The 17,416-nt window shown below is 40.0% G+C and overlaps 1 protein-coding gene across 1 annotated transcript in view; it reads right to left on the bottom strand.

Annotated features, from left to right (window-relative positions):
• Positions 1-17,416, bottom strand: part of LOC127657616 (doublecortin domain-containing protein 2-like) — a 53,697-nt gene that overhangs the window by 24,956 nt on the left and 11,325 nt on the right. The window contains exons 3-7 of the mRNA XM_052146492.1: positions 14,885-14,976; positions 11,728-11,862; positions 11,070-11,216; positions 10,929-10,983; positions 10,645-10,810 (exon numbers count right to left, since the gene is read on the bottom strand). Of these exons, the coding sequence (XP_052002452.1) occupies positions 10,645-10,810; positions 10,929-10,983; positions 11,070-11,216; positions 11,728-11,862; positions 14,885-14,976 (595 nt within the window). The remainder of the gene's footprint in view (positions 1-10,644; positions 10,811-10,928; positions 10,984-11,069; positions 11,217-11,727; positions 11,863-14,884; positions 14,977-17,416) is intronic.

Below are 17,416 nucleotides of genomic sequence, written 5' to 3'. Positions count from 1 at the left end.
GTGAATCCTGAACAAAACAGATTGGTATACATGTTTACACATCAGCTTCCACTCAGCTGACAAGCAATGAAAGTAGCTACATGGTTAGCTAGTTAGCTATAACTCATTGTCACGGAGAGTAAAAGATGGACCAGCATTGCGTCTCACCAACTAGGAAAAAACGTAGTGTGAAATCAACACTCAACAGGCACAATCTACCACCGCACCGTTGTCTGCTGAGCTGCAAAAAGACGCTCTGATGTTTACCTTTCAGTCTGCTACATTACTGACTGCACTGACAAACTACAGCTGGCTAACACAGCAAACAGATGTGATAAATAGGACTGACATAGTTGTCAGGGACAGGGTTAACGTTATATTAGTTATATTGAAAAGGGAAAATGATGGGGTCATTGTTTATTAACTTTCCAGTATGTACAGTATTTCAGTCGGAGACGGAGTGCGCTCTGCTGGACAAACTACGTTACGACACCAATTCTAAAGCATTGTTTTCTGCATAATATGTATAAACATATACGGCAATACGATATATCGGTGGGGCACTAATATATATAATGTCAACATTTAGATTTCAATAACAACATTTGTATTAATTTGTGTAAAAAACGTAAAATATTTTGTTAATATTTAATTTTTAATTTATTAAATATTAATCAATTCAGTTCTATGGAATTTTGTCATGAAACTTAAATGTGTAAATCTTCATATACATTTTTTCAGTACACTGAAAAATAATAATATGAATATTTACACATTTAAGCACTAGATATATATATATATATATATATATATATATACACACATACAGTGCATTCATAAAATATTCAGAAATGTTTTCACATTTTGTTATGTTGCAGCCTTATGCTAAAATACTTTCAAATATTATTTTTCTTCACATCGATCTGCACTCCATACCCCATAATGACAAAGCAAAATATTTTTGCTAACTGCAAATTTATTACAAATAAAAAAACTGAAATATCACATTGAAATAAGTATTCAGGCCCTTTGCTATGACACTTTAAATTTAGCTAAGGTGCACCCCATTTCTCTGGATCATCTTTGTTTCTATACTTTTATTGGAGTCCACCTGTGCCAAATTCAATTGATTGGACATGATTTGGAAAGGCACACATGTCTTTATAAGATCTCACAGCTGAAAATGCATATCAGAGCAAAAACCAAGCCATGAGGTTAAAGGAACTACCTGCAGAGCTCGAAGGGAGGGAGAAGGGCCTTGGTGAGAGTGGTGACAAAGAATCTGATGGTCACTCTAGATGAGCTCCAGAGACCATGTATGGAGATGGGAGAAACTTGCAGTAGGACAACCATTGCTGCAACACTCCACCAATCTGAGCTTCATGGCAGATGGAAGCCTCTCCTCAGTGCAAGACACATGAATACACACTTGGAATTTGCAAAAAAGCACCAAAAGGACTCCCAGACTGTGAGAAACAAGATTCTCTGGTCTGATGAAACAAAGATTGAACTGTTTGGCTTCAATTCCAAGCATCATGTCTGGAGGAAACCAGGCACCGGTCATCACCTGTGCAATACCATCCCAAAGGTGAAGCATGGTGGTGGTAGCATCAAGCTGCGGGGGTGTCTTTTCAGCGGCAGGGACTGGGGGGGCTGGTCAGGGTAGAAAGAAAGCTGAATGCAGCAAAATAAAAAAGATATCCTAAAACCTTTCATGCGTGAGTTTCTCCTGTACTGACAGATCTCCCAGCATGAGTTATCTAATGCACACTGTAATTAAAATAAATCGTACCTAACACTTCATAGCAGATGTACTAGAGCACATATTAAATCACAGCAGGTGCAATGAAGGTCAGATTATATATTATCAAACATATAATGTGTTTTTTGATGTTTATCAATGATTGATTATGATAGATAAGATGCGATCGCGAATGCACTTGCCGGCTATGCGTGCCGCCATATTTTCATTGCAATGCAAGATGCGATTCTGAATTTGTATTGTCACAGAAGGATACAAAAGGAGGAGCATCGAAACTTCCCCCGGAAGAGGTTGTGATGGACGGAATGGGAGAAGGCTCGAGTGGACTGACTAGTTTATTCTTTGACATCAGAAAACATGGCCACAGCGCTGCATCTAAACAGTGAGCTCCGATGGTAACGACTTCATACTTTCATTTAGAGATTGTTTTAAAGATTGTAACATAAAAATAATGATATTGTGATGTTGAAAAGACTATTTGAGCTGCTTGTCCATTATGACAACTGCTACAGTCATTATGACAAGCAATTTTGCTGGTAAAGAGTAGCATGCTTGCAGATCACACCAGTTTGATCATATGTGTCTGAGCCCACCCTAGTGTTTGATTGTACGTGTGAAAGGGTTAATGAAAACCTGGTCTAGAGTGCTCAGGACCTCAGACTGGGCAGAAGGTTCACCTTCCAACAGGACAATGACCCTAAGCACACAGCCATGACAATGCAAGGGTGGCTTAGGGACAACTATGTGAATGTCCTTGAGTGGCCCAGCAAGAGCCCGGACTTGAACCCAATTGAACATCTCTGGACAGACCTGAAAATGGCTGTCCACCGATGGTCCACATCCAACCTGAGAGAGCTTGAGAGGATCTGCAGAGAAAATCCCCAAATTCAGGTGTGCAAAGCTTGTCGCATCGTACCCAAAAATACTTGAGGCTGTAATCGCTGCCAAAGGTGCTTCAACTAAGTACTGAGTTAAGGGTCTGAATACTTATGTCAATGTGAAATTTCAGTTTTTTTCTTTGTCATTATATATATATATATATATATATAGCATCTGGACCAATCAGACACATAATTGTTCATTATTTAATGAATAAGCCAACAGATGACAAGTAAAGGTCCAAGTAAGCCCAAGCTGACTCTGTTATGTCTGCTCCCCCACTGATCATTATCAAGCCTTTACACTGTCTTTGCTGCCAAAGAACCAGCAAAGAGTGGACCCCCAGTGACATTCCAAGCAGGGGAGGTTAGCTGCATGTTATAGCAAAGAATGAAGAAAGACTGATTCACTCCTTTCCCCCATAGGAAATGGACTCAATGCCCAGAACAACAGACCTTTCTTCATTAAATTATAGACAATATTTCACATGTATATCCCCAGGTCATTGTGTATAGGATCATCACTGTCTTGTAAAGTGTTTTTGTACTGTATACTGTTTTATGCATGACTTATGACAGGACTACCAGCTAATGTACAATTATTTAGTATTATGTTTCCTACCAAATTAATCCTTGTGTGACATCCAGCACAATGGTATATATATATATAATTCTGACAGCATGCATTGTATGCTTGCTATATTAATCAGAGCATAAAGGGGATTAAACTAACTCCAATCATTCAAATGATTCAGCTTCCAAACAAAGGAACATGTCCCGCTTGGAAATTGCACCTTTCTCATTGGTCAAGCCAGACACGAGAGGAAGGACCTCCAGCAGAAGTTAAAAGACACATCCCGCCTCTTACTATTTTTCCCTTGGCTCTTTCCCCTGACCCTCTGCTGCTGTTCGTGTGGGACCAGGACCCTGGTCCGACCATGAGGCCAGCAGGCCTCAACACCTCAAGCTATGTGCAACTTGAACACCATCGGCTCGAGGAACCATCAAGACATTCTCCTGCAACTGCATCTGGGCTCTCTCAACAGCCAAGGCAATTGCAAGTATCATACCAGTAGCTAACTGAACCTATATTTAGTATAAGAGGTAAACCCCTTTGTAACAAAAGGTGCTTTTAAATTAAGAAACGGTTGGTTCTCTCAGATGGTCAAAATTACTCTTTTCAAAACGGCATTTCCCCTATTATGTTCCAGTTTCATTTTATTTTCACTTTACCCTTGTATGAGTGTTTCGTGTGTATGTTTTTTTTTTTTTAGATTAGTTATGTGTTCGTATTTTAGTTAAATAAACTTTTGTGTATAGTCTTGCGAGTTGATCCTGGTCTGCTTGTAAATCAATGTCAAGTTAACGATGCGATCTTAGCTCCATGCCAAGAAAGAGTTATTTTTGTGTGGCCACAAAAAATATCCTTTCTGAGAATTGATAGACGATCAATACTGCGTGTTCGCTGGACGAACAGATACATTGATTGTAATATTAATTCAGCTACATCAAGTTGATTCTATTAAATGTCACGAATTGTGAAAAACTGAAATTAAATGTATTTGGCTAAGGTGTATGTAAACTTCTCACTTCAACTGTGTATATATATAGCAATATAGCAAATATATAGAAAAACTAAGATAACATATTTTTTTTACATTTTATTTACTTATGTATTATCAACTTATTACGCATTACGTTTTATTAACAAGAATAACATTTGTTTAATGGCAATTTTTTAACAAACTGTAAATTAATTAACTTTGTTTACTAACTTTTAAAATTCATCCTCCTTATTAATCAACTTAAATAATATTTTCCTCCAGAACTTATTATAGGCATATAATTTAAAGAACAGGCCTACTCAACTACAACTCAACTGCCTAGAATTAAAATAGATGTTAATGTATCATTTATCTGAAATGTGTACATTTTAAAAGCAGGCTGAAATATTGTTTTAGTTAATTATGCAGGACTTCCTTAAGACCAACTAATCATTCATGCTACCCAATGAATAGTTGATTTTGAAAAAATATATAATTTTGCTCATCCCTAATCCACAATAAAAAAGGTGTGCCAGTGATGCTCACAATTACATTAACACAAACCTGCTTCCTCAGCTAGCTCCTATTATACAGTAAACTACTAAATTAGAAGAACCCACACAGTGGCCTACAGCCATCCTGAAACTCAATTAGAGCTGCCCAAAATGTGCTGAATGCTTCGTCCAAGCAAATCTCTGCTACAATAAAAGCACATACACTCACCTAAAGGATTATTAGGAACACCATACTAATACTGTGTTTGACCCCCCTTCGCCTTCAGAACTGCCTTAATTCTACGTGGCATTGATTCAACAAGGTGCTGAAAGCATTCTTTAGAAATGTTGGCCCATATTGATAGGATAGCATCTTGCAGTTGATGAAGATTTGTGGGATGCACATCTATGGCACGAAGCTCCCGTTCCACCACATCCCAAAGATGCTCTATTGGGTTGAGATCTGGTGACTGTGGGGGCCATTTTAGTACAGTGAACTCACTGTCATGTTCAAGAAACCAATTTGAAATGATTCGAGCTTTGTGACATGGTGCATTATCCTGCTGGAAGTAGCCATCAGAGGATGGGTACATGGTGGCCATAAAGGGTTGGACATGGTCAGAAACAATGCTCAGGTAGGCCGTGGCATTTAAACGATGCCCAACTGGCACTAAGGGGCCTAAAGTGTGCCAAGAAAACATCCCCCACACCATTACACCACCACCACCAGCCTGCACAGTGGTAACAAGGCATGATGGATCCATGTTCTCATTCTGTTTACGCCACATTCTGACTCTACCATCTGAATGTCTCAACAGAAATCGAGACTCATCAGACCAGGCAACATTTTTCCAGTCTTCAACTGTCCAATTTTGGTGAGCTCTTGCAAATTGTAGCCTCTTTTTCCTATTTGTAGTGGAGATGAGTGGTACCCGGTGGGGTCTTCTGCTGTTGTAGCCCATCCACCTCAAGGTTGTGCGTGTTGTGGCTTCACAAATGCTTTGCTGCATACCTCGGTTGTAACGAGTGGTTATTTCAGGCAAAGTTGCTCTTCTATCAGCTTGAATCAGTCGGCCCATTCTCCACTGACCTCTAGCATCAACAAGGCATTTTCGCCCACAGGGCTGCCGCATACTGGATGTTTTTCCCTTTTCACACCATTCTTTGTAAACCCTACAAATGGTTGTGCATGAAAATCCCAGTAACTGAGCAGATTGTGAAATACTCAGACTGGCCGGTCTGGCACCAACAACCATGCCACACTCAAAATTGCTTAAATCACCTTTCTTTCCCATTCTGACATTCAGTTTGGAGTTCAGGAGATCGTCTTGACCAGGACCACACCCCTAAATGCATTGAAGCAACTGCCATGTGATTGGTTGATTAGATAATTGCATTAATGAGAAATTGAACAGGTGTTCCTAATAATCCTTTAGGCGAGTGTATTTGACTCGTCAGTGCAGAAAACGACAGAAGATTTACTAAACTAGGCAACACATCCCTGGTTTTGTAATCCTAGGTGCTGCATGTATGAATATTTCATTCAAATCACAACCTAAAATAATATTATTAATGGCAAGTAACAGCCATTAAAACCAATACGAAGAGTCCTGACCCTGAGTAAAAAATAAAACTGCTTAAACCAGCCTAAACTGATGTGCTGTTTTTAGCTGATCTCTGAGCCTGGTTTTGTTTACTGGTTTTAAAGGGGGCTTGGGCCTTTGTCCACTAGTCAGGCTGGGAAACCTGCTAAGAACAGAAAACCAGTTTGGGGGAAAGAGAATCTCCATCCGAAAGCTTGGAGTCTATGAAAGCTAGAAGACGACATGTGACATTTTGGCGCTTTTGTTTAATTCATCACTATGGAGATTTAATAGGCTTCTATTAGCCACCTGGGTACCAATAAGACCCCTAGAGTGCTAATGAGAGAGTGATGCTTCGACTCTAACTACAAGCACACAAATGTATACGCGCACTCAGACACAGCGTAATAAATGAAAACCTCTAACAACCACTCTCTTCTTGAAAAAAAGTACCGCTTAATTTGTCCATATGACTTACAGATTAATTAGGTACACTACTGTATATACCAAGTCCTCTAAAGCCATGCTATAAATTTGTGAGGAAAATACAGAAATGTTAGTAATCATTTAATGATAATCTTTAGCTCCCCTGAAGCTTACATCTTGTATTTTTTAATAAAATATGAATGATTTGACTCAGATTACATTTTTAATTCAAAAGATAATTCTGATGATCAGGACTAATGAATTAAAGGAATATTCTGGAATCAAGTTAAGCTCAGTTGACAGCATTTGTGACAGTATGTTGATTACCACAAAAAAAATATTTAGACTCTTCCCTTTTTTTCTTAATTTAAAAAAAACAAATCTGGGTTACAGTGAGGTACTTACAATTGAAGTGAATGTGGCCAATTTTTTAACATTAAAATACTCACTGTTTCAAAAGTATAGCCTTAATATGCAATATGTAAACATGATTTTTGTGTGATAAAATAACTTACTAACTTTTTCAGTGTAAAGTTAAAGCCAATTTTACAACTACACTGCCATGACAATGTGATGTTAACAAACCATAAAACTGTTAAATGACTGTAAATATGACAATTTAAACAACTTTACAGCTCAAATAATATATGAGTTTTAACAAAGGAATTAATAAAAGTGCTTTTATAAAATTAAAATCTTCTGTGTTTAAATCCTCCAAATATTGGCCACTTTCACTTCCACTGCACGTTACAGTTCAACTCGACTCGCTTTACTTTTCTGAGCTTTCTTATCCACTGCTGTTTAGTGTCACCTCAATGTGGGGGGGAGTATAGGCTGATCATCATAGTTGCGCTGCTTCTACTGCCGTGAATTCATCTTAAACGTGACACATAACAATAAACAATAACACAACCATTAGCTGTTAGCTTCTAGCTCATTGTGCTGCATAAAGCAGTTGTTGCATGGTGATTTTACACAAGTGTAACAGTTAAATTGGTCTGGTTGTTTTAGAAGCAAGCTTTCCAGTAGCTAACAAAAAATACCATCCTCCATCATGGACTCCAGCTGTGGCTGAGTCCAGGGAACTCTCCCTCCCATTGCTAGCAGGTCTAGATAGCATCCATTTGGTCAGACCACTTCCACTTTTTTTGATGGTTCTGTAGTCACTTTTTTTTTTTTAAATGTACTTTTCCCAACACTGTTGGTAGGTCCGATAATAGCCGTGTGCAGCCAACAGCTGAGACACTTCCTGAAAGACTTTTTCGTTTAATTCGTCACTAACAAGAGGAACGTCTGCATTCTATTTACAATTCGAAAGTCACGTGAACAAAATGATACTGTTATCGCTGTAGCTAACTTTAAAACTAGTGGGTTGATGTGGCATGTCGGAAATCCAGTGACGCTGATAGTGACGATTCTCTCTGACCAATCAGTGATCTGCAGCATTTTGATGTCACATTTAGTATTGGCTCGGCTCGCTTGGAACCTCGACCGAGGTGGAACAAAAAAAAAGTACCAGGTACCAGGTACTATCACAGTGGAAAACCCCCAAAAAGCGAGCAGAGTCAAATCAAGTTGTACCGTGCAGTGGAAAAGCCTCAGTGTCACACTGTAACCTTGATTTTTGTTTAAAAAAAATTAAAAGGAGGCACGAGTCGAAAGTATTTTTGTGGTAATCAACATTATGCCAAAAATGCTGCATGTAGATTGAGCTTAACTTGTGTTAAACCCAGAATATTCCTTTAAATTTCAGTCTGTTCCTTACACAGACCTATTTTTGGAATCCCAACCTAGACTTAGTCCATAAGAAATATTTTCTTCTACGATGTTGTTGTTGATTTTTTATTATTATTTTTTATTTATTTATCTTTATTTTTTGACATGTCATTTTTTATTTAAAATGTCTCCTTTATTTAAAGTTCCACAGAAGAATAAAAACAAAGTCTTTCTAGCAATTCAGTCCACTGCTGGCCATATTTGGAACGCTCTTGGCAGACTATTTCCAGTCACTATCTACTTGAATGGAGAAATACCAAAATCTCAAAAACTGTTGCCTAAGATTACGATCAAAGAAAATATTTCATATCAACAATAACATCTGACAATATTGGTATCTTAAAATTCTTTACCTCTTATTACGCTAAAAAACGATTTTCCCGTCTATTGTAGCTAATGCGCAGGTTTGGGGAGTAACAGAATACATGTAACAGGATTACGTATTTAAAATACAAAATATAAGTAACTGTATTCCACTACAGTTACAATTTATATAATTGGTAATTAGAATACAGTTACATTAAAAAATTATTTTGATTTCTGAAGAGATTACTTTGTATTTTATTGTAATTTGTTTCATTTAATATTTAGTCCTTTCAGATGGAAAACTTTTATACATATAAATAATGCGATCCAAAGTGCATTTGAACAGCATTGAAACACTTTCTTATGATATGTTACACTCATACGAGCAGACAGAGAAGTATGTTTGAAGTAAGTTTGGAGCAGATGAAATAGAAATAAAGCTTGCGTAAATTGTCAGCTTTAAGCTAAACTAAAATGCTATTTCTAGCCATTTTACCAGCACGTTACCAGGTACGATTATATTTCTTTATCAAGAAAATTCACGTTGGATCATAATTTCTTCTTTTTTTTCTAGTAAGACCTTTGATATTAGCGCATAAATATTATTCTTGATTCATTTTTGCATTGTTTACCTGTAAAAATATCAAAAAAATTGTTAAAACAAGATCAATTTGATTAATCTTGTTTTAGAAACACACTGCATAATATATTTGCGTTTTTCAGAGAATGTATTTTTAACATGTGTATTTTGTCTTACTGTACTGGCAGAGTTTTTATAGTCAAAACAAGTGAAAAATCTACCAGAGCTAAAGAAGAAATCCAAAGTATTTATAATACATTACTGACCTTGAGTAATCTAACGGAATATGTTACAAATGACATTTTACAGCATGCATTCTGTAGTGGAATACATTTCAAAAGTAACCCTCCCAATTTTGCTAATTCGCATGAGCAGTCCGATTTCTCCCATTAATTTTAATAGAAGTGGCCCGTCTCTGCTAAATCATCTCTGATACAAATAATTTGGGTTTGGAACAACATGAGGGTGAGTAATTATTTACAGAATCTTCACTCTTGGGTGAACCATCCCTGTAAATACAAATGTAATTATTTCTAATATCTTCTATGTAACTAAAAGCATTTCCAGCCATTCTCTACAATGCTCTTTTTGCACAGAAATGTCATCACTGTATGGGATGTTCAAGAAAGAGGCGTGTGCAGTCAGGCATGGCATTCATCTCACACCTCTGGCTGCAATCTGAAGACACATGATGATGATGACGTAATCCCTCTCATGCTACAGCAAGCACATGAACACTGGGACCTCAACCACCTACTCGCAGACCACCACTGCCATCTCTTGGTCAGACAGGAGAATGAGTTATATAACTATCATTGAATTACATCACCGTTTTCCAGACAATAGTAGATGCTGAAAACTTTAATCCACAGCAAGTTGGTACACACACGCAAATAGATACATACTAATAAAGAGGAGCTTGGAAAAAATCTGTTAAATGATGACAGAAAACAATGATGGACAAAGATGCAACTTTTCAATCATGATCATATTCTAGCAGTCAAATCTGCTGCTGTGTAAAGAGTAATTAAATAATTCAACTCTCCACCTCATTATCGAGACACGTAGGGGCAATATTTATATAACATGATCAAAGGAAACATGTAAATTCTCCACACTGTAACCCCAGGGGGGCCCCCATTACAGACCAAATTTTACAGTCTATATTTCACAGACACAAACGGTAAAGCTCCATGTTTGTGTCTGTACGATTTTTCATTCTGTAACATAAGCGGGTAGTTCTTGGCCAGAATAAGCGCAAAGTGGACCAAGCCTCAAGCAGATAGATCCTGTTGTTTCATGGTTTAATGCCTTACCATTGTCCTGAGCCTCATGAGATGTTGTGAGACCACTCCTCTTCTTGCGAATGGTCATGAGTCTGGCCTGAGAGATCTCTCTGACAAAGGATGATAGTTGTTCAATAGAACTCTGTGCTGGGGGACTGATCTTGTCCTGTCCACATTCACTGCCACCCACCACGGACTTACTAATGTGGTGCTACAAACACAAATATTAATTGAATGTTAGTATTAATTTAATATTAAAAACCTTGAATGGCTGTACAGCACGTGCCCATGTATTTTGTGTGTTTTGTACTCACATCACCATTTTGTCTTCTGTACTTATATATAGGTGGCAGTGAAGCTGCTTTCAACCTAAATTGACATTAAAATTGCATTCTGTTTGAGAACATACTAAATCTGTGGTAAAAACACTATTTCTTTATTTTGATTTATCTTACCCGTACACTCTATGGCCAATGGGCTTGTTAAACAGAAGGTCACTATATGGAAGTCTTTTAAATTTGTCTCTGCCAACAGCGACATAAAACTGTCCATTTTCCAACTCTTTTCCCTCCATAATAAGAGTTCCATCAAAAGTGTACAGGCTGAAACACAAGATTTCAAAAGCTAAATTAGGAAAATATTGCCAGGGTGATATACTGCATTATAGGCTTTCTTTGTCCAAATAACAAAAATAACGAAATTTCTTGATAATTTTTTATGAGCAAGTCACGGCTGATGTCCTGGAGAGATGTAATAATAAAAGTACTGTAGATATAGTAATTGTGTGAATCTAAAATTATGTAAATCTTTTAAATTGTAGTACCCAGGGCAATCCCTTAAAAATATATAAAAAAATTAAATACTAATAACTAGAGAAGGTAAACAGACTGAAGTTTGTACGTAAATGTAAATGGAATAAAATGAGTGCCAGCAGCACTGGGAATAATGTTTTTTTTATACTTCAAATATTACTTCAGAAGCACCAGGATGAGTGTAAATGCTGATTAAATGCATGTATAGTAAATATAAACACATTTTACTACAACACTGTACCTGTCATGTAACCAACGTTCTCCAAGTAATCATAGTAATTAATTTTTAATGCATGCATACCTCCTCACACCCCCCACAATTTTTAGCCTCATTTTCTCTGCAATCATCTCCAGAATACGCTCAAACTGGCCAATCAGACGATTTGGAATTAGAAACCTCACAGCTGGATTCAGGACATCTCCATTTGCCACAACACTGAGGATACACACAAATACACAAATAATACATTGTTTAATTTGTCCGATTTTGCTGGGGCATAGACACAAATACACTCAAAATCATTAACCTTCCACTCAGGACAGTTCTAAATGTGAATCATGTAGTGGCCTATGAACTTTTTGGACATTTAAATCACACTTAAAAATATATGAATATCAGTGTAGTAGATACAAAAACATATCAAACTAAGAGCAACTTATTTTAACAAAAGACAGCTCAAGCAGACTATTCAAGCACACATTTAACAAAAAGTAATTTGTCGGGTTTATAAAACAGATCACAAAGATATACTGTTCAATTGTAATTCAAAGTATTTGCATATTCTCTGGCTGAGGAAAACTGACTTTCCCCTGACTTTTTCCCCTTCTGTCACTCACTCGACACGTCTTTATAATGATGCCTTTCCATCTTTATGTGATTCTTGGATGCGGTCGTTATCTCTCCGCTTTATTGCGAGAATATGACCATGGCAACGTTGAGGTCGCGGCTTTCCTTCTTCCGAGGGAAAGCCACTCTAGCAGTCCCCCCATGCTGCGACTTCTACCCACGGGTATGGGGCCGGCCCGGCTGACGCTATAGGCGATTTGGGGAGTTCAATGGGCGCAGTCTCACCGGATAATTCCCCGCAGACCTCACGTTCCCCAGCAAGCTCGTTTGCTCCTGTCCGGTTCCGAAATGAGACCAGCCCACCTCACGGCCAGCATGACGTCCCTTTCGGGGCCTGCGTGAAGGATGAGTCTTCGATCGCTGCATCGGAGAGTGCTATGGCGATGGTGGATGCCGATGACTCGACTTGGCTGCAACCATTGGTTTTGCCCGCCAAGTCTGAGGCTGACGCAGAGCTGACCACCATGCTTGCCTGGGCCGCTGTGAGCATCAGGTTGGACTGGATCCCTCCACCATCCCCTGAGCGCTCGCGGCTTGATGATTGATTACTGTGTTCGGTGCCCACCCCCGGTGTTCCTTTCTTCCCGGAGGTACATGACAAACTCACGAGGCCGTGGGTACGTCCGTTCTCACTACCCTTGATGGCAGGGCGGTCCATGGGTACACAGAGGTCCCTCAGGTGGAGAAGGCAGTTGCGATGCACCTGTGCCCGCAGAACGCCGCCACCTGGCGGGATGGTCCGGCGCTCCCCTGTATCGCTTGCGTATAGCTCCTTTCCCCTCCCCTGAGGCAAAAACATGCGTTTTTACCCCCAGTCGAGTTCACAAAATCATGGACCCTGGATGTCCTTCCTCCCTAGCCCTATGGTTTGTGACCTCGGCGGAGGAGTTTGCAGCCAGCCCCACTACGGGGTCTAATATGCCCTGCACTGTGATAGGTGTTCCACAGGTGACGATTCCTCCGGTAATCCCTGTGATGTATATTCTGTGGTATGGTCTCCCTGTCGGCGGACCCACGTCTCACTTGGGCAGAGCTCTCTGCCCCCGGTCGCTGTGTTTGTAGAGTTCCCCCATTTTTCAGTGGCAGGACCTACCACCGCGCCTCTTCCATGTGCGGCTGCTGAGCCCAATGTCGTATTGCCAAATGATGAACTCCCATTTGGGGCAGGATGTGGTCTCCGTGGGGTCTTTTCCCCCTGAAAGAATAGGAAAGGAAAAGAACACCTTCCCTGATGCATATGAAAGTGTTAGATGTCTACGAATCTATTACACTGTGGAGAGAGAACATAGAGAGAAAAGGCCGGAGCTGGCGTGGCCTGCTCCCATGTTAGTTATGTCGCTTCCCTCCCTCAGGGATGTGGGGAACTACATGACATCTTTTGTTTCACGTAACACGGTTCAGCTGTTGTGGTGTTTTTCTATAGGGACCCCTAGTGTCACTACATCGATACTGTCACAGATTAGAACACTAATCACCTGCACCTGAAACTCGTTCCCACATTCATCAGCCTCACAGTATAAGAGCTCCACTCTCCTGTCACTCTTGGTCTGGTCTCACAACGTTGATCACAGACTCACTTACCTGCTTCCTCCTTGAGACACTACTTGGTCTTCTCCCTAATCTCTTCGCTCCTACGATCCAACGACGTTCTTCCTAGTTCTCCTCTCTAACGCTCCAGCGTATTCAAGATCCAAGCTCTACTGCTCCTTCGTCAATTCCCGTGACCCGCTCTCTATTGCGCTGCAGTCTTCACCCAGGTTTACCCGCTCCCCACTTTTCCTTAATAAACTACACCTCCGGGTTTAACACTACCATCAAGTCTGTGTATCTGTTACAGATACAACATCGAGTGAGTGACAGAAGAGGAACATCATGGTTACTGTCGTAACCTCCGGTCCTTGATGGAGGGAATGAGATTTTGTGTCCCTCTTGACACAACAATGTAATAGCCGCTGAAATGGCCAGACCTTGTCTCGGCTCCTCACCACAAAACCTGAACGAGTGGGCATTCCATCTCCTTTTATACCCGTATGTCCGGGAGAGTGGCATGCAAATTCCTTTTCTCAAAGAATGGGAGGTGTTCGGGGCTCTCAAGAGCGACCCCCTAGTATCACTACATCGACACAATGACAGTAACCATGACGTTCTGCATCTACTAAAAATCATCTTGAATCAGTTGGTTGAAAGTCACTGAAACTTTTTTTATAAGAGACGTTTTGAGAAAAGTTCAAATCATAATTTGTTTGCAGATGTCACTTGGTCTGATATATATATATATATTTTACTTGTGCAATGACATTCTTACTCTTTAGTGTGGCTTAAGTGTCCAAAGTCTCCAAATATTTTTGTATTTTAAGTGCTTGGTTATTCATTCCGTTAGCTTCTAAGCTCCCCACTGAGATACTTGATTTATTATTATTATTATTATTTTCAGAATCACAGAAATACCACAACACTTTGAAATATCCTTTTAGTGACTTCACTCCAATAATGCTTTTCAAACGCTAAGCTATCTCCAAGGTTTCTGGTTATACCAACTAAGCAATTATGAACTGATATTGTCTAAAATTCAAGGTAATTAGAAAAGCTCCTAAAAATAAACATTACTTACAATATTGTGCAGGGTTCTTTGATGGGTTTGAGGAATCTGGCAGACACTATCATGCGACTCTGAGGCACAGGTTTCAACTGCACACAGAGAAGAGCGTAAAAATAAGAAGTGAGGTTCAAAAGAAAAGAGTAAAATGTAGTATGAAAGACACCATCTAAATCTATCCAAATCAATTCACAAATAGGGTCACACAGAATAAAAGGGGTAAAATTCTTTGCAACAAGGTCACACAGGAAATCGACATGTTGCTTCTCAATGTCCTGGTACACTGAAATCAAACCCAATCTGACACATTACTGACAATTGCCATCCCCCTCAGACATTTGTGCATCAAGTCAAATGTGTTTACCTTTTCCTGTGGCCCTACTGATGGCATGTTGCGCAAGTGGCCTCAGAGACAAGGGTTTTGGTCCCATGGAAACCAGGAGGTAATCACATTCACGTAATCAATCATTAGCACGATTCAGAGGATGCATTTTCCCTCTAAGATTAAATTTTTATTCTACTGACGTATAGGTTTAGGTTTGATGTCTTGGTTGGGGAGTATGGTTAGTCAAATATGCATTCTTGTTGACTACATTTCATAATTTACAATTAAAAACACAACTTGCTTTTGGCGTCACATTGTGTACATTTCACCTCGAAACCGGAGCTCATGCGTGTCCATCCGTTCAACAACACTTCCAGTTTTGGGCACTACATCCAGTGATTTGAATTTCGGTAAGCAGACCAATTTCAGCTGCAGAACTTTCAACCTAATGTCGCTGCATTTACAATGACATCCATCTGATCTTGATTAGTCTACATCAGCACCACTCAACACGCAGCCCCACACGCGGCCCTCAAGCAATTTTAGTGTAGTTCTCTGTATCGCTGAACCGCAGTGCAGTTATAGGGCAACAAACTGCAAAAAGAGGTAAAAATTTTAAAAACAACAAAGAGTATCTGAGTATAGCTGATGTTACATTAGAGCAGCACTCTAATCAATCATCAACATTAGTCTGCGCACACAGTCATAGAAAACGTATGTGCACAAACGTGCAGTCTGTCAATCAAACATGCTCTCTCTCAATCTAATTTTAAGAGACAGCACAAATTTGTAGTTTGTGTCGAACACTTTGCTCACCAGAGAGATGTGCTTGTCACGTAGACAGCAATAATGGCGTTGAGAGGCCTTCACACAAATGCTTATTAGTGATCTGCATTACTTCAATGCAAGATGCTAAAAAGGTTGAACAATTATTTTCATCTTCTCAATTAAGCATTTTTAGAGTTAATATTGGATGTATCTCTCTTTTCTTTGAAAGCATCTCTGGTGTTTATTAATTAACAATGTCTTTGACTGTGACAACAATCTTACATTTTAAGCCTGGCCTATAACTTGCATAAGATATTAATGTATTCACATACTTTGTTATTATGCTTACATTGCAAAGCCATTAAAAAATATATATATTTTGTACAGAATCATACACTCTACATTGAAATGTAGAAGTTGGCATTTTTGACAGCAGAAACGAATCGGTTACTAACGTAACCTCGGTTCTCTCTAGATGAGGGAATGAGTATTGCGTAAGCTAGCTTACGCTACGGGAAAGATTCATCTTTTCTGAGATATTGAAGCCAAAAAATTATCCTTAATTTTGTATCCATTGTCAACGCAGTGCGGCAGCTGCAGACCTTGAGCGGGCTAGCTAGCGAGCTCATAGGTTGCCCTGCGGCAACTGCTGCAGCCTATAGACGAGCTTGGGCGAACTCGCATCCAATGAGAGGCATCCGCGCGCTCACTGCATCAAAGCCCGCCAAAATGGTCGTGACTAGAGTGCATATAAGCGTAGTTCGTAGGCTGGAACCCTGGTTTTCATTGAATGAAGCGAAAAATCGCTCGTGGCACGAGCACGGCCGGTTACGCAATACTCGTTCCCTCATCTAGAGAGAACCGAGGTTACGTTAGTAACCGATTCGTTCTCTTACGACAGGTTCTCTCGTATTGCGTAAGCTAGCTTACACTACGGGAACCCTTTGTCAACGCCGTGCGCGCCAAGCATCCACTGCATGAGCCCCAGGGAATTAAGGGGGACCCGGGGGAGCCCTTGTGAGTGGGGAATTCATATTTGGCCGGCAAGAGTGTGGGCCAGTGTGTGTGTAGTACATAAGCACATAGACAGAGCGGCGGTGCCGGTCTGTGTGGAATGTGTCCCATTAATGCAGCTCACCAGGGGAGCTGTAGCGTATTAAACCGCTAGCAGTTTAGCCTGCAGAGCGGGTACTTCCAGATTGTAAAATCTGACAAAGGTGGAGGTGGAAGCCCAGCCCGCTGCCACACATATGTCGTGAATGGAAATCCCGCTGGACCATGCCCACGAGGAGGCCATGCCTCTAGTGGAGTGAGCCCTAATGCCTAGCGGGCATGGTAGGTCTTTTGACGCGTATGCGGCAACAATAGCGTCCACTATCCATCTGGACAGTGTCTGTTTCGAGGCGGCGAGACCTTTGGTGCGCCCTCCAAACGAAACGAAAAGCTGCTCAGAG

Source organism: Xyrauchen texanus, chromosome 17 (genome assembly GCF_025860055.1).
Source record: "Xyrauchen texanus isolate HMW12.3.18 chromosome 17, RBS_HiC_50CHRs, whole genome shotgun sequence".
Lineage (NCBI taxonomy): Eukaryota > Metazoa > Chordata > Actinopteri > Cypriniformes > Catostomidae > Xyrauchen > Xyrauchen texanus.
This window is presented reverse-complemented; position numbering and strand designations above follow the sequence as displayed.